The 27906-nt window shown below is 39.7% G+C and overlaps 2 protein-coding genes across 6 annotated transcripts; one reads left to right on the forward strand and one right to left on the reverse strand.

Annotated features, from left to right (window-relative positions):
• Positions 1 to 235: 235 nt before the first annotated feature.
• Positions 236 to 11741, reverse strand: CRELD2 (cysteine rich with EGF like domains 2). Its single transcript, XM_065665293.1, has 10 exons — positions 11428 to 11741; positions 10152 to 10234; positions 9107 to 9217; positions 8496 to 8587; positions 7517 to 7693; positions 6195 to 6293; positions 4486 to 4563; positions 3537 to 3632; positions 2303 to 2443; positions 236 to 787 (listed from the first exon to the last, which is right to left on the reverse strand). Exons 1-10 carry the CDS (start codon positions 11578 to 11580, stop codon positions 729 to 731), a joined length of 1089 nt encoding a protein of 362 aa, XP_065521365.1. The 5' UTR covers positions 11581 to 11741; the 3' UTR covers positions 236 to 728.
• A 313-nt stretch (positions 11742 to 12054) lies between these two features.
• Positions 12055 to 27345, forward strand: ALG12 (ALG12 alpha-1,6-mannosyltransferase). 5 transcript variants are annotated; one of them, XM_065665258.1, is made up of 10 exons: positions 12055 to 12137; positions 16030 to 16222; positions 16374 to 16506; positions 17062 to 17235; positions 18580 to 18774; positions 20108 to 20211; positions 20681 to 20904; positions 21652 to 21821; positions 22004 to 22079; positions 25997 to 27345. In XM_065665258.1, the coding sequence occupies exons 2-10, from the start codon at positions 16058 to 16060 to the stop codon at positions 26226 to 26228; spliced, it is 1473 nt and encodes a 490-aa protein (XP_065521330.1). In that variant the 5' UTR covers positions 12055 to 12137; positions 16030 to 16057; the 3' UTR covers positions 26229 to 27345. The 5 variants fall into 5 exon arrangements, with proteins under 5 accessions (XP_065521330.1, XP_065521353.1, XP_065521359.1 ...); XM_065665281.1 differs by lacking the exon at positions 12055 to 12137 and adding an exon at positions 12154 to 12313; XM_065665287.1 differs by lacking the exon at positions 12055 to 12137 and adding an exon at positions 12154 to 12308.
• The last annotated feature ends 561 nt before the right edge of the window (positions 27346 to 27906 follow it).

Raw genomic sequence — 27906 nt, forward strand, 5'->3', positions numbered from 1 at the left:
ATTTTGTTGCTGGTCCCCACCTTGTGTCCCCCCATACATTCCAGCAGAACCAAGTGTTTGAAGGCTCTGGATTTAGGTGTTTGTGAGGTTTTTTGTTTGGCTAGTTTTGGTGGTTCTGTTTTTTTTTGGCAGGGTGGTTTTGTTTTGCTTTGTTTTCCTTTTTTTCACTGTCTAAATGTAAAACATACTTGACAGGACAGCAAGGTATTCACATCTGAAAAATGTTTAAGGCACATTCCAACAAAATAAACTTTTATTGAATGCAGTATTAGGCATTCTAACTTGTGGGAACAGTGCTTCCCCGCCCAAAGAGATTCCCTTTGACAATTTCTAAAAGCTGTATCTCAGTTACAGAAATATTTCTCAAGAAACACCAAACTTCAGTCTAAATTCTTCTTGAATTACAGTGCAACTAAGTTCTTCCAAATGATGACAGTTTTCAGGAGGCACTAGAATGAGAAGCCTGCAAGTTGTTTACAATGACTAGGTACAATGTTAATTCAGATTTTATACTAAAACCCACCTAGACTGTTGTTCTTGAAGAATTATATAAAAAGTGGCATTTAAGAATTAAGAAATGCAGCTTAAAGAGAAATTTATCACCATTAAAAAAAAACTTAATGGCAACCTGCATATTTAATACCATTTCCACAGTATGTCAGCTTGCAGAGGCTTAGTCCAATAATTTAAAACTTTAGATAGGAATGTCTTTTGGTTCCGAATGCAGATCATAAGTCATCATGTCCAACAGGTGAAGACTGAGTTGTTTCACTTTCTACCTTGTCTCCTGTGAAATTAAGTATCATAATTAGAATACAAGTGTGTTATTAATTATACTATACTGACATTAATATACTGATATTAATTACTCTATATTGACATTAAGAATTTTTTAAAGAGAAACCCAAATCAACATATTTATCAAGAGGAAAGAAGCAATAAAGCCATACAGAAAACCTACTTGCACCATCTTCCTAGTCTAAGCTTATCATATTGTTTTTCTAGATGCAACAAAGCTTTTCAAGTAAGCTGATACGATATTGTTAGTAGAATTAAAAAGCAGCACAGCTATTTCTATTCTAACCTTATTTTTTCAGCAACTGACAATGAACTTTCCCCTTTCCATATAACCTGTCAGAAGAAATTCCGGTATTTGTAAACAAAAAGCATGCATTACTCAGAATTGTTTTCTATATAGCAAATTTGCTCAGTTAAGATGTTAAAACAGCCTTTAAAAAAAAAAAAGATAATTTTATTTTTATATATTGGTAAAAGCGTTAATCTAAGAAAAGAGCTAACCAACTTGTCAACTTTTCACTCTGCCTTTGTTCTTATAAAATGTCAGGCCACATTAAAAAGTAACTGCTATCTTAAGTATCTGCACAGGAAAAGTATGTAAATGATTTTAAAGGACTAACAACAGCGAGTACTGAGAATATAAGATCTGAACTGAATGGCCCCAAGTAGCAATACTACACAGATCTTTACAACTTAGTACAGGATAAAAAAAGCAGTCAATGGTGGGGCAGACAAAACCAAACAAATAATCTAAGAAGTAGGAACGAAATAAAGTTACAAAATTGTCTCTCATCTACTCTCCTACAATCTTTACTGCAAAAGAATCCTGTATTTCACTTCGGAATTGCAAAGAAGCCTAGGCGGAATAATGAAACACTAATTAACGTAATTCTATTCATTATGTGTCATCACAGAGCAAATCACACTTGCATTTCTTGACAAAAGGTACAGTTTAAGTCAAGCTAATCAGTTCTATGCTACTGAAAAGATGGATGTCTTCTCCATATTCACCTTCACATTACTTCTGCCACTTTTGTGATAAACAAATTCAGCTCACTCATCCAATTTTATGAGATTTCAGTTAGTTGAAGCAGCTTGCATGCAACCAGATAAATCCTTAAGTCATTGTAATTAATAATACAGGAAAAAAAGTGGGGAAGAGGAAGACCTCCTGTCTACTATAGCAGTAATTTCCTACTTCACTTTATGTAATGAAGAGAGACACTTAAAAGTGATCCACAAATACAGACCTGAGTTAAGCAAAAAGAAAATAAAAATCAACACAAGAACCTAGATGTTAAAAAAATCCACTGTCTTTAAGCGAGAAAACATACATGACAGAATATAGCCTACACCACAAACCACCTGACACAGACTACAGCTGTAGGAAGATGAGAAGTTATACAGAAGAGTTTACAAGCGACTATACCCTCAGACAGAAATACAGCTCCAAGCTGTTGATACAGCATATTTAAAAAAAATCTGTCATTAAAAAGCCACTTGCCTGGTTTTATCATTTGAAGACATGTTCCATCCTTCTCTTCAAACCCTTCTGAACATACACACTTGTAACTACCTGAAGTATTAACACAATCTTGATTCTCTTTTACACAGATCTTTTCGGGAAGGTTACATTCATCTATATCTAGAGACAGGATAAGGAAAGAAAGAGTCCACTGCTGTTATTTTGTTATAAAACTTATTTGTGGCTCAATCACATAAAATTCAGTTCAAATACAAGGAACACTTAGGAGCAGAATGCTGTTGCAACAGATTTAACTTCTGTTATAATAATCTGTTAATAGTTCTTCGTTATTTCACAGAATCACAGAATCCCAAGGGTTGGAAGGGACCTAAAAAGATCATCTAGTCCAACCCCCCTGCAAGAGCAGGGTAACCTACAGTACATCACACAGGAACTTGTCCAGGCGGGCCTTGAATATCTCCAGTGTAGGAGACTCCACAACTCCCCTGGGCAACCTGTTCCAGTGCTCTGTCACTCTTACAGTAAAGAAGTTCTTCCTGATGTTAACGTGGAACTTCCTATGTTCCAGTTTACACCCACTGCCCCTTGAGTTTCAAATTTATCCAAAGATTACTGGGGCTTTTTATGTTTTGCAGGCCCCTATGTGAAGAAATAAGCAACAACACTCAACCTACTGAAGATTTCCCATAGTCATTTCCTATTAATGACATCAAAGTACAACTAAAGGGAAGGAAGTATGTAAATACTATGTCACTATAGTTAACATCTCCTTAAGATCATGCGTGCCTTTTGCTCTTCCCCACAGAGAAACTCTAATTTCACTCTTTTTACTATCATTTCATGTTATAATTCACTATGAATGAATATCATTTGAATTTGGGCATAAATGGATTAACAGAAAGCCAAAAGAACCCCCATTGTGCTGCTTCTTTTCTGTTACAAACCGAATACGGATGCACACATCTAACAGAGTGGTAGATAACTGACAAGAGAATCATGTATTTGTTTCCTCTAGCCACTATAAAATACTTTAGTTACTTTTTTAGGAATATTCCACCTTTAATCTTTGCCGTGCATATTAGCTCAATAATATAAGGGAAGTTATAAAGAAAGTCTTTATTGATAATACCACAACAAATGGGTTCATTTTGATAGGCTTGAAAACTGAAGCAGACAAACACGAACACAGTTAACAGCTTCTCAGTGTGGCTAACCAAGAGTGAGCTAACCGTGAACTGCTAAATCCACCAACCTGTACATCTTTCATCTTCCTTCGTGTATCCAGATGCGCAGGTCTTACACTTGTCAGAACCTTCCCCTGTGCAACCTATGCAGCTGGCATCACATGCTAAAGATGAATTATTTTAAGCACAGAATTCAGATATCCAAGTTTTAAAGTGCCACCCTTAAAGTCAGTTATCGTCCCAACACAAGTCATAGAATCACGAAATGGTTAGGATTGGAAAGGAGCTTAAGATCACCTAGCTCCAACCACCTGCCACGGGCAGGGACACGTTCCACTAGACCAAGTTGTTCAAAGCCCCATCCAACCTGCCATCACACCACCCTGTCACACCACCCACTCTTGAACACTGCCAGGGATGGCGAATCCACAACTTCTCTGGGCAACCTGTTCCAGTATCTTGCCACTCTCACAGTAAAGTTTTCCTAATATCTAATCTAAGTCTGTCCTCTTTCAGTTTAAAGCCATTCCCCCTCGTCCTATCATTCCATGCACTTGCAAAAAGTCCATCTCCAGATTCCTGGTAGGACCCCTTCAGGTACTGGAAGGCTGCTCTGAGGCTTTCCTGGAGCCTTCTCTTCTCCAGGCTGAATAGCCACAACTCTCTCAGCCTGTCTTCAAAGAAGAGGCACTCCAGACCCCTGATCATATTTGTAGCCCTCCTCTGGACGCAATCCAACAGGTCAATGTCATTCTTAGTTTAGGAGCCCCAGAGCTGGACAGAGTACTCCAGGTGGGGTCTCACAAAAACAGAGTAGAAATAACCAGAAATCTCTTGTTTGCTTCATCCTCCCCATGCCCAGTCAGGCCCAGATGTATTAAATTGTATTAAATTGTATTAAATTGTATTAAATTCATTGTATTAAATGCCTGCTGGTACCATGCTCTTTCTAGCATTACATCTGGCATTACATTAGGTTACAAGATAATAAGGTGCAACAACAGATGAAAAAGAAACCTTTGCATGAGAAAGATCCATCTGTGTTCAAACAAAATTGGTGATCTTTGCAAGGAGAAGCAGCACACTCATCTATATCTGAAAGATAAAAAGTGTCATGTTACCTAAAATAATGATTAAAAGAGCCAGATTAACACTTAAATGCTATGCTTTGAGATCTTGTAAGAACTGGCCCACAGAAGCTATGAACTGCATTGAGGGTATTGTTAACAGTGAGTTCAGGATCAGACATGCAACATGTCAGACGTAAAAGTAACATGGTAACATACACTGTTTTGTTCAGCTTAACATCAACTAATCAAAACTGATCCTCAGAAGATGTTTTGTGATGACAGTAACCAACATTCAGAAATTCAAGAGCTCAAACTGAATAAGAATTCCAGAACACCTGCCATCCTTGCTATTTTCAAGCATGTGTTTTGCGTGCACTTATGCTTCTTACGTAAACAGCATAACAAATAAGCAGACGGACTATTCCTCTGGAATACTATTGATTTCTCTACCCCTATACTGCCAAGCTATGGAACTTTTTAAGTTACATATGCATACACATACATTGCTTATTTTCTATATTTTTTTTTGTTGTTTTTTTTTTACATAAAGCAAATTGGAGAAAGCCAAGCTATGGTTAGGACCAGTCAAACTGAAAACCAGTTCTACCCGGGAAGTTAAAACATGCCAGTCTAGTTATTTCAAGGAAAGGGCACACCAGTACTCACAGCTAAAAAATTCACACAGAAACAGATTATTTCTGTCTGCGTGCTGTCTATCTCATTGTGTTGCTGCAGACATCATTCATATTCATTACTCAATCTATACTCTTATCAGTTGCAATTGTAAATTGGAAAAAACAGCTGTACAAAAGACAATACTGGAGCATCTTGAAAATGTTCTTGGAGCATTCAGCAGTTACCTAATCAGGTACTGCAGAAGCTGCAATTCAAATTCTAGTTCTCATAAGCACTTTTTAAAAGAAACAGCGTTCACATAATTTCTAAGATACTGTTTCCAAACATCATGTTAAGGGTCAAATTCAACCAGTTACAGGGAATGCACTAATCTCCCCCTTGTGCATTCCTGCACTGGGAGTATTTTTAGTACTTGGAATTCTCTTTAAGTGTTTCATACATATCTCCTCATAAACCAAGACAAATAGGCAGGAGATTAATGGAAGCACTGAGCTTGTTGTGTCCTAGTATTTCTCTGCAACAACAGGAATAGTATGCCCTGGCTTTTAGTGAAATGTCTGAACTCTGTTAGGGGTGACCATTTATAAACATACAGTAATGTTAAGACAATTGCACAACTACTACAAAATACATAGATAAGCTGATGGGAATCTTGCAGTAGTTGACAAAATAGTTTAAACTGAGAGCAGGGCACTCTTTATCGTTCAAATAAACACAAAACCCATGTCTTGAAAGGAACACCCCACTTGCTGGTATCTGTATTCCACTAAACTAGAAAGATAGATACACAGTGAACAGTTTGATAAAGACAACCACAATCACCCAGAGATCAATGGGGAAGAAATACTACTTTCTTGCAACATGAAACAAGTTAGGGAGAAAGAGACTACAAACTATAGAAAAATCTAAACTGGAAAAAAACACTTCCATAAAAACCAATAAAACTTGATGTGACATCATCTAATCTCAACAGCAAACATTATTACAAGACCTGTTTGAAGCCTACCAAGCATTACTCACCCACACAAGCTGCTTCTTCATTTTTAGTCCAGCCTTCTTTACAGTCTTGGCAGTCCTTGTTACTTGAACCAGTACAAGTTTTACATGCAGCATGGCAGGCTGAGATAAAAGAAAACCACAATCTGAGCTTCGTTGAGAGATTCCAAGGCAAGTTTGGGCACACAACTTCTCAAAGAAAACCTTATTTAGGATTCACTGGAAGGTATGATATTTTAGTAGCTTGACCCTCCCATTCACAAGATTAAATCTTGACTTTATGGTGATATTACTTACAATAATGCAGCTCTACCCTACAAAAACATCCCTCCAAAAAGCACCAAAAACCCCCTAGGCAGCCAAACCTAGTTATTGCAGTCACATGCACCACTTAAAACAGTGCCATGAAATTCTATTGACCAGAAGTGACAGGGTCCAATTTCCAAAAAATATTTGGGAAGAGGAAATCAAGAATGTAAATTTTGCTCAGCCTCTTGGGACTGGGACAAGATTTTAAACACAAGACTCAGCACTCTCACCTAATGAATCCTCAGACTACTTCGCTTGCAACTAGCTTTCAGAGCAATTTATGAAGCGATACTAGTCTGAAGAACTTCAGAATGAAACACACCTTGAATCCAGTTGCATATGCATTTTATATATATTGAATGCATATCTAACACAATAACACATGCATGTTATATTGTAAAATAAAACAAATCATACAGAAGAATTACTACACAGACAGATTAAAAAAACCTAAAAACAACAACATCGTTCATGTTGAAAACAATCTTACCAGACCCATAGTCAGGGCTTAGTTGCTGCAAAAATCTTCTTCAAGATGTAAAATCAGATGACTTTGTTTCAACATTAAGCTTAGACACACTTAACTGGAATCAATGTGGTCTACAGTACAGATCAGCTGCTTTCATGCCCATTTACTCCAGTAAAGCTTATCTGAGACAGGAGGAAAACCTAGCTTTCAAAGTAGTTCACTCTGCAGCAATTTCAGCTCAAGATTTTTGTAGACTACTGGCGGGGGGGAAGGGGGCAGCAAAGCTTGCTCTTCCCTCCCACCTCCCTCATGACATTGATGAATTCTGCTTCTTAAAGCAGGAAAAAAAAAAAAAAAAAAAAATCAAGGGCAGTGTGAAAGGATGACCTAACAAAACTTTACAATTCCACCCAACTGACTGATATGTCATTTGTCATTTATGGTTAAAGCTGAGTGACCAAACTGAAATTATTTTTTTTTTCGTATTTGTCAGTTTAAACTGTTTCTAGTTTTCTTTACAAAAACTGAAGAAGACAAAAAAATCTAAGCACATGTCCAAGACTGTTACCTGTACAAACAGAATGTGTATCATTTCTCAAGGTACTGTAGTAACCATTAGAACAGTCCAAACAAAAGTCTCCTGTATATTCCTTGTTACAGCTACATGTGCCATCTCCACCTCGGGTACCATCACCATCACAGTGTCCATTCCCATGGCAAGGTCTTTCCGATCCACCACGACAAGCTAAAAATGATCAAAAATGCTTTTAAATCAGATGCTAAAGGAAAACACTCTCCAGGAAAGTTCAGTTATAAATTTAATTTTGGGTAAAGACCATGGTTTAGGATTCTATTTTCCAAACTTCCTGGCTAAAGTTGGTATCTTTATTTATTCTGGACTTCTGAGAACGCTCACACTGCAGCTGGAAAAACCTACTAGCAATCATTTAGATTACTAGGAATCACCACAACTTTTAATGATGTAAGAGGCCAAAGCTGACCTCTAACCATGTTTTAGAGATTTGTAAATTAAACATGCTTCAGGGCCTAAAATACATCCTTGATATCATTTTTACATTGAAGAACTTACTTTCATTCAGTTGTCTCCCACCTACTTTTGTCCACTTTCTCCCACTGCCTTTTTAACTAATCCTCAGTTGTAAATTTTTTAATTTAACCCCTAACTGTGTTCTGGCTATATTACCCTTGAAACTGGTCAAGAACTGTTGTCTACATAGCTTCCGAAAGGGCACCTAAAACCAGACTCGATGCCACAGGGAGTGTGGATGTGAGCATCAGATCAGATTAATTCTGCACATTTAAGTACCCTTGACAGTTTTGTATGTTACTTCATGCTCAGAAGACTTTTCTTCAAGCAGGATGCTCACAATGCAGCTACCTGCCTACAAGGTAGCAGGCAGGTACATACTACACAGCAGCTGGTGTCTCACTCGAAATATTCTACTTCACATATTTTTACATGTCATGAAAGATAAAACCCATAAAAAGAACATATCTGCTACTGTATTTTTCAAAAGAAAAATTACCAAGGCAATCTGGTCCATATGTTCCAGCAGGGCAGCAAACTTCTATTGTTTCTATACAAAACCACTTAAACAAATCAGGATACTTCTTCTTTCTGTATATGAAAGACATTTATTTATCAGAAAAAGAATAATGATTATTTAAAAGCCAACTCACACAAGTGAACCTGAACAATGCAGTATAGAAACCTATTGCAAGTAACAGATTAGGAACCTTTTTTTTCCTGTTCTAAAGACAACCTTATTCCAGGAACAAATTTCTAGAAGTCCTTCAGCTTGAGATGAAAGCAGTTTTATGACAAAGGAAAACAAAAGAAGTAAAACCTTGAAGTTTTCCTATGTTAGTTTGCCTCAACACCCCACTGGTAACTAAGTAGACAGTGAATGAGAAGCCAGACTGTTTTGGTGCAACACCTCTGGAACTGAAAATAAAAAGAACACAGTACAGCAGCACATGCTATTAAAAGTCAGCCTGAACGCAATGGTAACTCTTGAAGGATAATTAAGAATCACCTGTACTGCTATGGTTCAGGCACAAGACTTAACATCAGTTGTTCAACTTCTTAGATCATTTCTCCACAAAAATATCTCAATTAGAAAAAAAAGATACTTACAGTTTGAACCACCATTTTTCTATGTGTTCTTCATGCTCTTCTACCATGTTGTTACATTCAAAGTTACTACTGTCGCACAGTTTCTCTATGATCTCTACAAGACGGATTTCGCTACAAGCAGAGAAGGAAAATCTTAAGTTTAAATTAAACACAAATTAAATAAGTTTAATTTAAACATTTGACACCACTCAAGATATGGTAGAGAAGCTAGACTTTAGCCTAGAATACTTTATCAGTTTATAGTGTGTTTTGAATTACTTCCAAAACAAAGCAAGTATCAGAATAAAGAACTAATGAACATTACAAACTAGAAGGATGACCACAAGAACCACTTTGGCCTGCTTGCATTTATTATGTCTGCAGATTATAGGTTTGATAAATTTTCAGCTTTCCAGAAAATGTTGAGTGCAGTATTTTTCTCCTAAATTAAAGATTAAGTTTCACGTATCATTAATATCTGATACAAGCCCACAAAGCTCACAGTAACTGAGGTTCAGAAACCCCACCCTTACATCTCAATGCTCCAAATATGATTAAAAAGTGAATTTGAAATTTGGAAGAAAGATACCCAATCATTTTGCTCAGTAACCAAACCTATTTATGAAAAGGGAACAGTAATTTGCACCTCTTCTAGTTTTGTGTTTGGCACTGAAATAGTGATGGCTCTAGAGAGGAGATACTCCTTTAATTCCACAACAAGAGTACTGCAGTACTCCACACCTTCTATGACTAGTGACTATTATTTAAGATCCTTATTTTACAATTTTAATAATAGGAAAAAGCCTACCATGATAAATGACAGCATTAACTTTTTTTTTTAGTTGAAACTAGGCAAACAAAGGCATTAATAAGGGGTTTCAGTCTTTACTGTAACCTTTACATTACAAAGCAATGTTACATTTTAATCAGTAAAAATTTAAGGCTCAGACATGTGAAGCTTTAGCTGCAATGTACAACTTTAAGTTCCAGGCAAACACCATTGCAGTCTTTGTTACACACAGTGGATATGAAACATAGCCAAAGCAGAAGTACTGAGACAGTTTACCTGGACTCATACTTTGACAGTGTTTTTTCTTCCCAAGCAGTGTTTCCACCACCAAAGTTCTTTTTAGCTGTATCTGCTAATCCCTACAAATAAACAGCACCAAAAGAATGCAAGTTACATAGAGTCTGTTTCTAACAAAAATTAAGGGCAATAGTAAGTGCTTGTATGAAAATTGCAAAAAGTGCCATGAAGAAACCTCAGTGAAGTTCAGAAGCTGCTGGTCAAATTGCTAAGTGAAAGGAATAGCTAGTGACAACATGAAATGTGAGAAAGTGTGATAGCATAACATGATTCAATTTTCATAATGCATTAACACGGCCTTGTTACAGTCTTCATTTACATCAAAACCATACAAGTATGAAAGTTTATACCTTTGTCCTTTAAGTTCTCAGGAACTTTTTTAATCAGCTGAACATGGCCTCTACTTCATTTGATTTATATAGCAACTTGGACCAACTTGACCATGTTGTGACTTAAACACACAACCATGCAACAGTGACAATCATGACCAGTACAACTTCTCCAAGTCACTAGGCCAGTGCCTATCAAATCATACTTTGCACTAAATCTCCACAGCTAGTGATCTACAACAGCAAATATACGTACAAAGAGTATGAACACTGGCAGTGTTCAGGGCAAGGCTGGACAGGGCTTAGAGCAACCTGATCTAGTGGGAGGTGTCCATGCCTGTGATAGGGGCGCTGTACTTACATGATATTTAAGCTCCCTTCCAATCCAAACCATTCTATGACTCTTAAGTATCTGTCACAAGCTGAAGCAGCCCCTCGCTGCCTGCATTGAATTTACTGTGCCGTGACGTAGGACTGCTGAAAGTGGCAAGAGACAGAATTTTAGGGGATTTAGGGGCTCCTCATGGAGCCAAGTGTGGCACGGCCAGTACAGCAAATCTTTTTGCACTGAAGCACCAAAACATTTTTGGTAGCAAAGCTCAAGGAGTGATGTAACCTGTCGACCAAAAGGAGTACAACTCCTTTGCAGCAGGGAGCCACAGCCGGGAGCAGGCGGCTGCCGTGTGTCGGCTTCGCCAGACGCTGTCAGTACCGGAACACCCGCGGGAAGGCTCCCGGAGCCCGGCCGAGGGACTGCAAGAGCTGCGGGGCAGAGAGCAGCGCAGCCCCGGGGCCAGAGACCCGCACCGCGCCGGCCTTCCGCCGGGCCGGCCGCCCTCCGCCACAGACCGCGGCACCTCAGTGGGCCCGCGGCCGGCTCCTCACAGGGGAGTCTCCGCCCGCCGCCCACCAGCCCCGCCGCCCACCTGGTTGAACCTGTCCACGATACCGCGGCAGGTGGAACACGCCAGGCGCCGCCGCTCTCCGGCGCACAGGCCGGGCGGCAGCATCAGCAGGGTAGCGCAGACAGCCACGGCCAGCGGCGCCCGAGCCGGCAGAGCCGCGGGGCCGAGCCTCATGGCGAGGGCGCGGGGAACCCCGGGGAGAGGGAGCGGGGCGGCTCCAGCCGCGGCACCGAGCCCTCCTCAGCGCCGGCCGCGCACACAGCGCTCGCTCCGCCCCGGCCCCCGCAGCACCCGGCCCGCGAGCTCCATTCGGATTTCCGCGTCAGCTCCACGCACGCTCCGGCTGCAGGCGCTTGTTGGTGGAGGCAGGGGAGCGGAGGAACGTGGTCCAATCAGCGCCCGCCACGCTCCGGGCCAATCGGAACCCCCCGCGTTCTCGGAACGCTAGTGGCGAGGTAGGGAGCTGTCCGAGGGAGCGGTGCGTGCCGGCCTCGCGCGCCGCCGTCGCCGCCATGATGAGACCGGGCAGGCACGAGCTCCGCTGGGGCTTCAGCTCCGCCCGCCATTTTTACCTGGTGCCCGCCTCCGAGTCCTTTCGCGGCAGGGGCCGCGCTCTGCCCTCACCTAACATGGCCGGCCAGAGGGGGGTCACGTGGCCACCGGCCTGCCTCCCCCCGCCCGCCCCCTCCTGCCGGCGCCCTCTGCGGGGTGGCCACGTGGACGTGCGGGCGGTGAGTGCGGGCCGGGCGGGGAAAGGAGGGGGGAGCGTTGGGAAGCAGCGGCCCTGCGGGGGGCAGCGGGGCCGGCCTGCTCGCTCGCCGCAGCCCTGCTGCAGCGCGGCCCGAGGGCGGCTCCGGAGCCGCATCCCCGCGGAGGCGCTGCCCGGCGGCCCCCACTCGCGGGCACGGTAGCTGCGGCGCGGCGGGAGGGAGGGGGCAGGGCGGGGCAGACGCTTCCTGAGGGCCGCGCGGCGCCTGCCCCGGCCGGGCCTCCGCCGCGGGGTGCCGTGCGGGCGCGGTGCTGTGGGCTCGTCGTGAGCCGCCCCAGGGCCGCACCGAGCGACCGGTGTAGGGGTGCTGGGGTAGCAGAGGGCAGCGGGGGGCGGAGAGGGCGTGCATGGGGTGTTGGGTTGTTTAGATTTGGTTTCTTTTTTAACGAGAGCATTCTGTGTGTTTCTAACCGAAAGTGTGGTACTTTGTACGTAGCTTCATTGTATCTTCGTACCCGGTGATGTCCCAGGCTTCATCTGCCAAAGCTTTCCCTTTTCTTTTTTGATTCCTGGGGAAATGTATATAGGACAAGGGGTAACGGCTTTAAACTGGAAGAGCGTAGGTTTAGATCAGACATTTGGATGAAATAATTCTCTGAGCGTGGTGAGGCGCTGGCACAGGGTGCCCAGGGAAGCTGTGGCTGCCCCATCCCTGGCAGTGTTCAAGGGCAGGTTGGACGGGGCTTTGAGCAGTCTGGTCTAGTGAAAGGTGTACCTGCCTGTGGCACGGGGATCTTGGAATTAGATGAGCTTTAAGGTCCCTTCCAACCCAAACCAGTCTATGATACAAGAATGGCAACTGTCATGTTCCTTCTTAGAAAAAGAGAAAAAGCAGTCCCAGTAACTGCAGGCTTTAAATCTGACTTAGCTTAAGTTAGCTTTAAAACAAGGTTGGAAGAGCTATTAAAGCATAGGAAAACAGAATATGAAAATTGAAGATAACGCAGCATAGGTTTTATCAAAGCCAAAGAGGGAGGACCTCATGGTGAGATGCTCATGGTGGTTCTGCTTAAATGCCTCCATACAGAGCATGTGACGAAGTGAAATGTAGCCTCTGTAGACATATTCAACATGTGTTTTGGCTGCCAAACTGTAAGATATTTATACTGAAGCGTATCTGAAAAATGAGAGCTAAGTATGGTAGGTTTTCCGTGGAAAGGGTCAGAAGTCCATTATTTCAACTAATGACACTTCAGTAGAAAAAGAATAAGCCATTTTTTAAGTGCTTGAGCTTTTTTTTTTGATGTACGAAAACAGTTTATTTTCACCCAGTTTCATCCCAGGAAGAGCTGAAATCTTTGTGTTGAAAAATTCTGCTCTTCTACGATTCAGTCTTAATGTAGGACCTGGGGGGGAGTCAGTGTGGTTATGTTGTACAGGTTTGAGGAATATTCTTCTAAAGTTGTTGGAATGTTAATGATGGATAAAAGTATTTGTATTCACTTATGATGTTCCTCTCACCTTCATTATTAAAATGTTTTTATTAAGTGAAAATCTGTTTCTGTGGGTTTGGCATTTAAAAATAAAATCTGTAAATGCAAGTATTCCAGTTGAACTTTGAGATTTGCCAGAATCAGTTTTCAACAGAGCAAGTTATCTCTGGTCTTGACAAGACCACTAAATTTATTAGGTTTTATCTCAGAAACATGGGTGTTGTCTTCATGTTTTGGTTTTTTATCTCCTAGCATGTATCCCTTGAGGGAATCCCAGTATGTATAATGCATGTAATTATCTTCCAAATCTATGAATATGCTGGCAAGCTTACCTTCTTCAGGCATACAAAGGGATTGGAGTCAAGAAGATTAAAAGAAAGCCTTGTGATAAACTGTGTATGGGTTGTGTAGCTTCAGTGTCATTCTGATGATTTAGGAAGCTGAGGACTGATTATTTATGTGGTGATCAGTTAAAGATAGTAGGAGCAAGCTATATTGTGGAGTGATCAGTCTAATGAATAAAGTATTTATAGGTGAAGGTAACATCTCTTTATTACACCACTGATAAAGTCAAGAAGGAAAACATAAGAGCTTCTTGGCATTTGGATCCTTTCACAAGGATTCATCGGGTCCTAAAATATCTGAAACATTAAGAAGCTGTGAGTTGGGAGTGAGAAACACCTGTCTTGCTGGTACATTACACACAGACAGAGTAGTACAAGCTACTCAATGCCCATGTTGGTATATGCAATGGTGGATTGATCCTTCAGTGTGCCTGAGTAAGTTTGGCCAGAAATGTGAGATGCCTTGGTGTTTATTGGAAGAGTTCAGCAAGAGAGCTTTCTAGAGACAAGAATTTGTACAAGATAAATTGCCCCCTGCGGAGGCTTGATTCCTGCCAAACACTTCTTGAAATGCTCTGGGTGTCGTCCTGTACCTCTTTTACTACAGCTGTGGAAAAGGATTCTGTTGTAGCATAGCACATTATCCATCCTTGTAAAGAAGTGATACTAAGCACAGGTTAAAAAGACTTCTTCCCACTTCCTGGGGTGTTGTGTTTATTTAGGCTCTTCACATTGCAAAACAAGCCAAAAATCTTAAGGACCTACCACAGAACTCTTTGTCTTTGTGCCCAGGGTTGGAGCTTAAGTTACAGTCTGTAACCAGCAATCATGAGAAAGGGATGCAGTCAGAGAGATAGGCAGATGTGTGCAATTTTCAAGAAGTACACAAACTTAGGGATTTATTGGTGTTGGCTGTGAAAATAACATTAACTCACTCCATTTATTTTTGCTAATGAGCAGGACAGACATCAATTCTAGGAGGCAGTTGCTAAGTGATCCTAGAAATCTGCCAACTATTGTAATCTGTTTGATGGGCATGTTTAGACCAAAACGTGGGAGAAGACATCTCTAACCAAAGCCTCAGCTGCACCTTTAGGTGCTATTTTTAAAGTTTTGTTCCTGTGAGAACAGAACAAGAGTAACAGTAACCAAAATTTCTTTTATTAAGTTGTAAACTTACAAAAAGGGGGAACTTAAAAAGATCACCATGGTTTTGCTGGAAATGGCGATGGAAAATAATTCCCCTTCTCCCCTCTCCCCCTTGCTTTATAATCTGAAACCAGAAAAAGATGAACTGTTTACCTATGACATTGCTTATTCTTACTTGTTCTGGCATCACCTAGACACATGAGGGTAAAATACATCATAAGTAGCACTATAAGAATGACTTAGTAATGCTATGAAACTAAGCACTAGGGCCTTCATTTCTGGGCAGGAGTGCAAAGAATGGGAGTCAGACCATCTCATGCTGTAGTGAGGCATGGTGCCAAAGGGGATTCATCCTTCACTACCTAAGTCCAGATCTAGCCACTGGAAAGTTGGTAAACTCAGAAGATCAGAGTACTCAGTTCTGAGCAATGTCTCATGCTCGTGGTTCCTCTGCCACTAGTTTCTGAGTCCTAGACAATTGAGAGAGTATGTTCTAAAGATCGTATGTAAATCCAGTGTGTGATTAAAATAAGAGTATACTACAAAGCTGTCTCACCCATAAAACGCAGACATAGCTGAGGTGGCACTGTCAGCAGTCATGGCACTATGAAATGCAAAAGGAAATACTCTTAAGTAGGGTCTGTGGTGTCTGAGGGTTTTTTTAGGTGAAAACTAAAACCATTACATTTAGAGAAGGTGGTATAAAACCTGAAATGGTGCCTGCATATGGTTTTGGCTGTCTACTCAATGCACTGACTGTATACAGTAAAACAAAAAATAATATATAAATGGATGGATTATTTGATATATTAGGTTTTGTTTAAACTTTTCTGTTACTGTAGAATGTTTTCCTAGTGTTATCAATCTCTGTGTACACTTCTTGCCATGTTATTAATGTATTTTCTTCTGTTTTTCTTTTTAATAATAGTAGAATATATGTGAAATTCAAACCCAGGATGGGTCAGAGGAGGAGCTCTAGTGGGCGGCCATTCCCATTGCTGCTGCTAATTATTGTTGTGGCCTTTGTTCATTTAACTGTCTGTCCTTTTACAAAAGTGGAGGAAAGCTTTAACCTACAAGCTATCCATGATGTGGTGTACCACCAGCTGGACTTGGATAAGGTAAATTGGAAAGAAGATTTTCTTTCTTGGATGCTGTTAAAGATTATGATTCCTTGCTATATGAGCAGGATAAGTGCAATGTGAATATGATTAATTCTCATTTTCCTTTGTCTCTGATGTGTCTATCTTACTTAGATTTTCCTTTTTGCAGTATGACCATCATGAATTTCCTGGAGCTGTCCCAAGAACGTTTCTTGGACCAATTTTTATTGCTGCTCTTTCCAGCCCAGCTATATATATACTGTCTGTGCTAAGAATGTCAAAGTTTTACTCCCAGCTGATAGGTATGAGATCTTTAAATCTGCAGAATAGAGATGTTTTTACTACTGGACTAATGGGTTATATTTGTGATACTGTTGTAACATTCAGTGTTTGGATCAATGTTTAAAATAGCATATTCTTTTTCTTATTGAGGGATTTTGCAAACTGTAGGTAGTTGGTGCTAGCATGGTAATTACACCCCCTCTTTGGGGTAACCAGCCCAAAGTCTGTGGTAGCAAATGTCAGACAGTGTAGAAAAAGCAAGTGTCTTCAGTAAATACACTCCCATGTGTACTTCCATGTACACCTCTGAAAATATTGTTTAACTTGGGCGTAGAAGCATTGACCTTTGTGCAAAAGTGTCAGACAAGTTAAAGATGGATTAAAATAGGTAAACTGATGGGGAAGCTTTGGGTTATTGGTTTGGGTTGGTTTTTTTTTTTTCTTCAAAGTGGGTTATATTGTGTTATCTTCAGTATTATTCTTCATAACATCTTCCTGTTCTGTTATGCCATATGGTTGTTCAACAGTGATCCGTCAATTACTACTCTTATTTCCCATTTTTATTCTTCTAATAGTCCGAGGAAGCTTGGGGCTCAGTGTGATTTACACGTTATGGAAGTTGCAGAAAGAAGTTAGAAAGCAGTTTGGAGCAACTACATCAACAGTCTTTTGTCTCATCACTGTTACTCAGTTTCATTTGATGTTTTACTGTACACGAACCCTCCCTAATGTGTTCGCACTTCCTTTTGGTAAGTATTCACCTAGGAATAATTCTAAAATATAAAAATCCTCAAATATATCCGTGTGTTAAAGCACAGAAAATGTGTGGTCAGACCAAATGGGTTTATGCGCTTGATTAAATCGTGTAAGACGACTAGAATTAATGCAGCAGTTGTTATTTCTTGGTGGGGTTTTTTTTTCCTTTTTTTTTTTATCTGTATGTGCTTTCAATGACTGTTGAATCCAGTTTTATTGAATCTGAGTATATGTGGAGTTTGTCAGATGGTTTTGATTAACTAGAGGTTTGAGTACACATACCTGATGCATAAAACAGAGCTGTTGAAAAAGCAGTATAAAAAAAAACACCCAACCGTGTGAACTTAGTCTGCGCAGGAAACAGCTTTCTCATGAGACTGTGGAACAAACTCCACCGCAACATCTCACCTTCCTCTTCTGAAGTTGTCTACAAATATAGCAGGTTTTGAAAAAAAATCGAAGTCAAAATCTTACTCTGCACATCTACATATACAGTTTTTCCCCAGAGTGGACAAGAGGGAAAATTAACCACATAACAGATACTTGCTGAGTCACTTAATGCTTCAACACAAGTTGTTCAACTAATAAAATCATGAGGTTGGTGTAAGAACCTGTATAGATCAGAACTGAAAAACAAAAAGTGGTTGAATTGTAAGAGAAACACTGTGTAGCGATAAACTTCTCAAATAATTTATGCTGGTATTCATTAAAAATAAAGTTGTTTCATGGTTTTGTACTGTTAGTATTTCACATGTTTTCCTTAGAATCATGACCACTTAACTAGATAGTGTTATGTGATTTTAACTGTGAAAAAATCTGTAGAGATGCATCTTCAGCTAACCATGCAAATGGATTTATAGTTCTTTCTCCCCCAGAGGTAGCCTGTAGTCTTGTTTTTGTATTTGAGATGGGTTGCTGTTATCATGAATACAGGATATACTCAGCCAAGAGAATAAACTCCTCAGCTAAACTGCGCAATAATAATTATGAATCATAGTTTGAAAGGCTTTTAGTACTCCTCTAAAGTTTGTTTTTACTTTTTCCTTTTTTCCCTCCCTGCCCATCCCCCCAAAAAGCTATTAAACATACTGTCTAGGAAGAGTTCCTACATGTTTCTTCTGTGGTTGTACTTTAAGCCTCAGCAGCAGAAAGGTGTGTGTTATTCCAAATTACATTTCTCTAACAGACGAAGAATTTCTGGACTAGAAACAGTAGGAAGACCAAGAGAGGGTTGGTGGGAAGCTAGAGGAGCAAGATGCTAGCGTTGAGAAAAGTGTTGCTGTTTAGAAAAAGAACAGTTGGCCATGTTGGACAGTGTGTTTTATTTCTTTTTGCAGTGCTCCTGGCATTGACATTTTGGATACAGCAAAAGCAAAGGCCATTCATTTGGTTCTCAGCTTTGGCAATTATAGTCTTCAGATCAGAGCTCTGCATATTCTTAGGCCTCATGCTCCTGGTGACGTTATTAACTAAACGAATCTCCATTTTCAAAGTTCTATCCCATGCTGTTCCTGCTGGAATTTTTTGTCTGGGTAAGTGTTTGCTTGGAAAAAACAAATGCCATGTGTTAAATTCAGCAGAAATCTGGAGATTTGACTGACTTCTCTGGTGACGTGGCCCTTGGGGCATTTTTTTTTGTTTTTTCCCTTTTTGCTTTTTTTTTTTTTTTTTTTGTTTGCCCATCTATATGCCAGTGCTATGACATGGTTATTTATTTCTTTGGAAATTTCCATGTGAGGAAATAGGTGTGCACAGAGCAGTAGAAAGATACTGTGACCCCTGCCTTTAAATGCTTAGAATTCAATGTCCTGGTCTTAGGAAGGCTTAGATATGCAAATGGACTTTTGTAAAATTAGTACATGGCTGTAGCTACATATGCATTATCAGTTGTAGTATATATTGCCATGACAATAAGCTGAATCCCAGGATACAACAGTGTGGCAGACAGGGATATCAAAAGAGAGGGTTGTGGGCAGTCACAGTTCAGCTCTGTTTGTTCATTACATTAATTTTAATAGCTTAGGTGATTATTCTGGAGAGTTTGAAAAATCCCCTTGTCTCTGCTCATTCATGGAAGGCTTATGCATATACAGATAGAATCATAGAATAGTTTGGGTTGGAAGGGCTTCTCTGCCAGCCTACCTAATTAAAAATGCTGTTTTTAGATGCCTGATAGTGACCTCTGGTAGTATGCCGTCCCTTCCACAGCATGGGCAGTAGAGACAGTAGAAAATCTTGACGTGCATTTGGAAGCATCTCACAGCATGCTTGGAGGTCCAGTGGGAATTAGTCACTGGTACTCCCATTCCCTCTCTGGGCTAACTTCATAAATACCAGAGCAGTTTTCACGGAGCTGGGTGAAGGAGATGGGGTTGATGGGTTCGCTGCTCTTCCTGTCTTTTTGCCTTTCATCCCTTACTGTCTTTCTTCCCTCCCATCTTATAAATAGTAGCAAACTTCTAGAGATTAATTTTTCTTAATTTACCAGCTTGACAATAAACATATATTTAGTACCATTTGAAGTTAACCTGGGTTTCTTACCATTCACTGCATTTAATGCTCTAATATTCTTTCAAAATGAACTTCAATGAAACCACTGCTTTTCACTCCTGGGGTTGGAGTGGGGTGACTCTCAATCGGTTTCCTATCTAACATGCTTCTGCTAAGACTTCTATTAAAAAGTGCCTCCCTCCCCTGTATTTCCAGTGCAAGATAGATTCAACCTTCTCTGTGGCTTTGGGTGAGGCTGACAATGCATGTTTCAGTTTACGTTGATCTCATCAGTAAATGTGCAATTTGGGTGTGTTAGTTTGCTTTTCTCTAGTTTTTAATTCATGCAGATTTGTATTTCTTTAATTCTTTTAGGGCTAACAGTTGCTGTGGATTCTCTATTTTGGAGGCAACTTGTGTGGCCTGAGGGGAAAGTGCTCTGGTATAACACAGTTTTAAACAAAAGTTCCAACTGGGGAGTATCCTTTGAAACATCCAGGAAAAAAAAGATACATTGAACAATACCAGCCAAAGCAGAGACTTGATGTGACCTATTCCTGAGACTGTTATAGTGTTAAATTCTGTTTTTCATTTAGTATGTCAGTATTTGAAGCTTATGAGACAATGTCTGTTTCTTAGATCTATAAATTTTAACTTTCATCTGCTGACTTCCTTCTTGCTTTGTTGTGTTCCACCAATGTAAAGCCAGATTTCTTCCCTTGGTTTTTCATGTTGCCCATCATTAGAGCCTTTTGATGTGCCTCTTTTGGGTGATGTGAATATAGTTAGGCAACTGCTTTTATTTCTCAAAGGATAAAGCAAGAAACCAAATGCCTGGAAGAATGTGATATACAAAAAGCATACTGCGTATTTGCAAAATGTGTGTGTACTACTGTATAGTTACTTTATTTGTTAGCAGTGAAAGCATCCTTAACTCTCACCTTGAAGACCTCCCCCTTCTTGTGGTATTTCTATTCAGCCCTGCCTCGTGCTTTGGGATGCAGCATTGTATTTGTACCTTTAGGTGTAGCAGAAAAGAGAACTCGGATATTACTCATGCCAGCACTGGGCTTTATTTTTTTGTATTCATTTCTCCCGCACAAAGAGCTGCGTTTTATCATATATACTTTCCCTGTCTTCAACATAGTGGCTGCTAAAATGTGCTCAAGAATGTAAGTTCAAAATTCTATGGGTTTTTTTTGGTGGTGTTGTTGTTGTTGTTGTTGGGGTTTTCCTCCCTCTAAAAATGCAAAAGAAAAGCAAAACTTATTACTGGTTTTACGCACTTCTTTCCATCTTGGAATCTGAATTATCTTGAGATCTTCATATGCTTTAGAAAGGAGGTCTGTATCATTGTACCGATTTGACTAATGAGGGAAATGGAGACAAATAATTTTATAGGATGATTTGGCAAGTTTGGGATAGAGTCAAGAATAGAGCCCTGATTTTACTGTTATGCTGTTACAGTTCAGTTTATTTTATCCACCAGAGAAAGATACATTCAAGTGTACTACTGTGGTGTTAACATAACTTACCTTAGGAGGTAGTTTAATAAATAGGTGAGGTTCATGAACCATGAGTTTGTGTTAAATAGTTAAGCTGGGGTATATTGAGTAAACAAATTGAACTCTGAACTTCTTTGAAAGAGACTACGTTCATAGCTAAAGGTTTTAAACACACAGATTTATTTATGAGCTTGTATTAGCTTTATTAATGAGATTATTCTAATTCAAATGTCACTAGAAGCTAGTCTTTTAGGAGTGAATCATAAATGCACTCATTACACATGATTGTAATAATATTTGCATTTTTCATTACCTAGCAGTGGAGTTTTCATGTGAGTTCTGTCACAGTAGCTAGTGACCAGTATGAAAGAAAAGTAACAGTTTATTCTTACTCATTCTTTCCTTGCTCGACAGTCTGAATAACTACCGGAAGTCCTGGCTGTACAAACTCGGATCTTTCTTTGTTGTTATGCATCTCCTAGTTAATGCTGCTTATTCAGGAACATCTTTATATGTTTCACATTTCAATTACCCTGGAGGTGTGGCAATTCAGAAGTTGCATGAGTTGGTGCCTTCAACAGCAGGTATGTAAAGCTGGCTTGAGTTGCAGGGTTTTTTTGTTAGTGCATCTTTCTTTTCTTTTGATTGGGTATTACTTCTTTGCACTATTTACATGCATCTTTTCTGTTACTGTTTTGTTAATTTATTGATCAGAGTGTTCTTAAAACAATAGTGAAACTGTATTTTGTTTTCTTTATTTATGTAGATGTCTCAGTCCATATTGATGTGGCTGCAGCACAAACAGGAGTTTCTCGGTTTCTAGAAATCAATTCAGATTGGAGGTATGTTATGAACAAGCTATTTTGATCTCAAGACAGGAGCCTGTTTTTTTTTTTTTGTATATGCACAGGGGCAAGCATCACAGATACAGGGTTTGGTACAGCATATTTATTAAGCCAGGTGAAGAATAATGTGAATCTTCAGAGAATTTTGATGTATGTAGTGCTGCCACTTCAGAAATAGAACACAGCAGCATTGTTTAATTGGGTAAGTTGGTTCTGGTTTGCCTGAGTGGCATAGAATCTTTTAAAGAAGTCAGAAACAGTGCAACAAATCATAAGGTTACTAAAACACCAATGTCTTTAGTGTAGCTACATTTGATATCTCACTACATCTTGTAAGAGAGCTGTAGATGAACACTTTCCTGCTCTTGGCAGAACAGTATATAATTGTGGGGGTTTGTTTGCTTTTGAATGATGTGTAGCAATGTGAGGCTTATGTGTGTATTAATAAGTCTACTTTTATGTGGAACATCCTTCACATAGATGGCATTGAAGCTGCTGTGGCTGGGCTGTCAGTCATGTCCTTTAGCTCTGAGAGAAAGCAGTTGAGTGCTTTGTTACCATGACCAGCAATGAGCTACAAACACGAATATTGAAATGAATAGTAGGAGAGATGTTTGTGGGATGGCATTGGTTGCTTTGCAGGATGCAGGCCAAAAAAAGGCACCTTTCTGTTCATTAGGCCTTCCTCTTCAGCTGAAGTGCAGGTTTTCCATTCAAAATGTCACCTTAATGGAAATGATTCAGCAGGAAGTGACACAAAGCCTCACTTCACACTTGCACAAAACAAAAGCAATACAAGCAGATTTTTGTTTAAAAAGTAATCTGAGCATGGAGTTGTTTGGTTTTTAACTCCATCTACAGCCTCCAGGATCAGATGAACAAATGTAATTTTTTTTTACATTTAGATATAAAAGTATTTTGGAAGTCAAGAGGGGGAAGGTAAAAGCATGCTTCTGGGGGAATCACAAAAATCAGTGCACTTGCTATGGCTTATTTTATTTTTGTGCTCTCTGATAACATTGTGATGGTACAGACAGTTTGAAGCTGAATTACCTTCACAGTTAGCAATCCATTATGTATTTCAAACTGGTTTTCGCATGTTCAGTCTAGAGAAAAGTCTTAAGCCATAAGCACTCAGGAGGAGATGTTAAACTAAAAGTGATAGAACACGGCATAGTTATCAGTGATAGCTATAATATTCAAATCTTTGTATTTTGAACACACTTAAGTACACATGCTACTCTAAATAGAAATCTACTCTGTAAATACAGTGCTTAATTTTAATGAGCTTTTTTGAGGTGGTGAGTTTTGGATTGGTTTGGGCTTTCAAGGCTGTAGTGTGGTGGGACTGAGAACAAATGACATCCCTGTCACTGATGGATGATGTTTCATAGTGTTGCTACTACAGAGCAGTTTTTCTCTCTTTTATCTTTACTCTTCATAATAAAGCTGGAAGGGAGGGCTGGTTCATCATAGAGCTTCACATTAAAAAAATCGGGCAAAATCCACAGCTGAGCATCATACACAGGACTGTCAGTTTGTCTGACAGCACAGCAGTGCAAAGTTTAGTGGCACCAGCTGTCCGTTTCCCTTCATCCAAGGAAGTGATGAAAACTAACTCTCTGTCTTCATAGACTCTGTACAACAGGTGAAAACAGATTTAAGGATGGAGTTGCTATGAAGGCTGATGATTCATCAGCATAACTATGATCCATAAATAAAAGTGTCTTAAAGTTAACAGCTTTCAGTGGCATGTTCAGATTAGATCTATTTGCCTCAAGAAAAATGCAAGTGATCCATTATTTTTCTTCAAAGGGTGACTGAAAGAAACTTGATGCAGATTCTGACACAGGACAGGTGTTACAATCTTGTCTTCAATTAGTGCCATCTCTTTGAACCAGGCATAAATGTGCTGTGTAAGCGTCAAGTATTTAAAAATAATAAAATTCAGACATGCTTGCAGCCAGATGAAAGGCCCTTTATGTGCTGATGAAGAAAATGTGAAATTAGTAGTTGGTAGAGTTGTTACAAAGTATGCCATTCCTTCTGCCAGTTGGATGCACGTACCGTCCTAAGTGGTACTGTGATCTTTCTGGAAATACCAGATAAAATTGCTATGCAATTTTTTTATCATTATAATTAATAATTTGAGGGGAAGAAAGCACTTTGTTGAGTGTGCAAAGTCTAATTCTGCATTATATGGTGTATTTATTTACACCCCTGGATTCTGTCAGCCTGGGGTCTCTTCTCTGTTGTTAACAAAATTCAGTTAACAATCCATACAAACCCTCTAGTTTGCTGTAAAGTCTTAAATATTAATGATTGGTATGTCAGGGAGTGTTGTGAAAATATAAATTGAGATGGTTTCCAGTTCTTCACAAAGAATTGTGGCACATGAGGCCAGGCCTGCAAAGACAGACATGGTGAAGGTGCAGCCTGGATTTGCTCCTTTGCTTCATTTAAGAGTATGAAGGCTTGGGATTGCATTTCCCTTCCAGAGTCTATGTCTGTAAGAAAAGACACAGCCTTGAGTAAGTTGCTTGTGAAATCTGTGGGAGGAATAAGGTGCCTAAGAACGGGAATAGAAGGCTGGTAGAAGACAGTTCACAGAGAAGGGCAACAGAAGGAGTTGAATGCTCCTCACCTGGGTTACAGAGCATTGACTCCTTTATGGTTAGATACCTGAGACTGTCTTGTCATAAACAAACTAAAGGAAGTAACCTTCATCTTAACCTCTGTCTTTCGGACTGTTACCCAGCATTAGTGTAGAGCATTCTTCTGGAATGCAGAGCAAAGATTTGAATCCAGCTCTCCCACTTTTGGAAGCATACTTAACAGTGGCCTAGAGTGTTTTGGGGTGATCTTATTCGTCCACTTCGAAGTTGCTGGATTGAGGACTTGATCAGGCTGCCATATGCAAATTAAGCATCCTAACCCTTGGGCTATAAATTGCACCTATCTTCAGTGAATGAATAAATAACTTGTGACGTACAGCTGTCTTCATGAGACAGCAAGAGAGATCTGTCTCAATTTCTAGAAAATTGGAGAGGTTCTTACAGCTTTGTGAGGCAATGAACCAGTTCTGGGCTTAGATCAGATGGAGAATGGCTGAATCTAGATCTTTCGCATCCCTGCCAAATGCTTAAGTTACTTGTTTTCTCATCCTGTAAATTTCCTTTGCTGGTAGACTGAATGTAACTCCTTTTAAGAAATAACTATAACTGTAGGTGTTAAACAGTTTTAGAACTCATTAGTTACTTGATATATATTTTACATAATAATTTAGATACATTTAGGTACCTAAACAGTTTTATGAAAGTGACCGAAAGTGACCTACCCAAACATATAGATCATGGAACTGAACCCATAAATAACAAGTGCCAAGTTAATGCTGTAATTGCCAGGCTATTCTTTCTTTCCTACAGTGTTCAAGGAGGTCTTTTCCATGTGATTCTCTGAGGTTTCTACTTTAATGTGTGACTACCAGGCGTGGAAGGTTTCTGCTGAAGTGCCTTATTTTATTTTATTTTGTTTTTTTTTATTTTATACAAAACAAATCCCTTACCCACAGTTACTCTACACAAATTGCAGTTACTAAAAAATGAGTCCAGTTTTCTACAGTCTTAGGCCTTGGTATGCTTTCTTCACAGAACTCAGATAGAGGACTAGTGAGAAATTTACTAGGGGTCCTGATTCATATCACAGTAGCAGCAGAAAGGCTTGCATGGAATGACTGGCTCCCTAAACTCTACTATTTCCCCCTCCAGTACAAGTTAATTGAATCAAGAGATTTAGCTGAGAATGTTACATTCACTTTTGTGTTTCATCTTGGATGATGCTACATGCCTTGTAATAGTTGAGATGTTTAATATGTAAAGAGAGGAATGTAAATAAGCCATCTTTATTCTTTACAGGTATGACAAAAGAGAAGATGTGAAACCAGGAGACCAGCTGATGTTTTCTTACACACACATACTAATGGAAACAAACCCTCTTCAGATATCACATTACAAGACAACCCACAGGCCACTGGCAAATATACCTGGCATCAGTAAAATTGGGTTGAACTTTACTGCACTACCTCCTTTTACTTTAAACTTGAAACCAAAATTAGTACTGTTGGAAAAACTTCCTCTGTCGTCTTGACTGTGAATTTTAAGTAAGTCTTTTGATGTAATTTTGCTGATGACCGAATAATGTAAGATGCAGCAAATTGTCATTCCAGCACTGCAGTTCAGCTTCTGTGGAAAGGCACAGAAAAATCTTTGTACCAGTTGGTATTTAGCTCCGTCCTGTTTCTTACATGAACATTACAGTGCATTCCTAGTCAGTATATACTCAAATACTGAGTTGTATTGTTAGATATGTTTGAGAGATGCTACCTACAAGTTTAGTAGTATTAAGTAAAACCTGTCTACTTGGTTTGGGTAGCTGCCTGTTTCATAAGATAGCACAGGTATGTCCTAATTGTCCTAGATAAGATACATAATGGCACAGGTTTGTGCTATGGCAATAATTTGATATGTAATCTATGTGTGCAAAGATAAATTACTTGATGTATCTGCAGGACTGTAACCCCCTCATTGTCAGATTGCCTGTGTGAAACTTATGATCCTATCAACACAGGAAAGCCATATTCATTGTAGCTTCATCACAATACCTAATTGTGCCCTGTAGGCTACCAAACTAATTAAAGTGAAAGACTGACTTAAAATGCAGTTGGACGTTTTAACAAGCACTGTCTTGTAACAGATTTGAGGATGGTTATCTTTATTCCAAGAGCTCATAAAAAAGCAGCAACTTGGTTTTCACAGGAAAAAGAACTAAAACTGAAGCTTCCCTCTTTTGCTGCAATGATATCTTAACTTGCAGTGCAAGAATTTACCTATGAAAATACTCACTTGAATACACTTCTAGAAGATAGGTACTCTTTTCCTTTTTTTTTTTTATTTTTATTTTTCAATTAAGTAGTCCCTTTGGAAAGGCATAATCTTATGTGCTGTGTGTTGCATTCTGTAAACTAGAATAAAATAGCATGCTCTGTAGTATCTTCTCTATTAGATGTTTTTGTTAGGAATGTTTGCTAAGGGGTAAACTAAGGATAAAAAGTTGGAATTTTGGTTAGGGCTGGTTGTAATATGACAGGAGCTCCATTTGTGTAAAAATCAGTATTGCTGAAATAAACATGGGCAGGAAATTATTCCTTGCTGGCTGAAAACTTGAATAAAAAATAATTATTGAATAAAGTGGGTTCATTCAGGAATTGCCTTTACCCGTTTGTACATTTCATTTCTTAGGACCATGTGTTCCTTTTATCCTCTCGATGATGTAGCAGAGGATGGGATCTGTGGGGTGGAGCCTGCTCCCCTGTGAGTGGCTGTAGCTGTTGTGCAGGCTTCCTCAAGTGGAGCAGATGTGGCAAAGGCAACCTGCAGAACTTGTTGGTCCAGTCTCTGGCTGCTCTAGAAACTGAAATCACTCAAGTATTATCTATTTGACTTGCCTTTGGAAGGAAACTCAAGCTTCCTCCAGAACCAATATGAACATCAAACAATTCACATGAGACAGAAGGAAGTACATGTGCAAATAGCTGAGAATTTGGAACGAAACAAAAGGAAACTTTTAAATAAGGATGTAGGCCCTTATGTTAAATCTAATCATTGTCTTCATGTGACTTTCCCATGCTATAACCCATAACTCAAGAACCCACACTAAAATTTAGCCTGCCCAAGCATAGACAGATGCCTGCACTGCTGCAATTAGGTGTATAGTTACTCCAGCTTTCTAAATCCTGAGTTGTCAGAAACCCTCTGCAAACATGGAG

The sequence above is a fragment of the Lathamus discolor genome, chromosome 1, assembly GCF_037157495.1.
Source record: "Lathamus discolor isolate bLatDis1 chromosome 1, bLatDis1.hap1, whole genome shotgun sequence".
In the NCBI taxonomy this organism is placed as follows: Eukaryota; Metazoa; Chordata; class Aves; order Psittaciformes; family Psittacidae; genus Lathamus; species Lathamus discolor.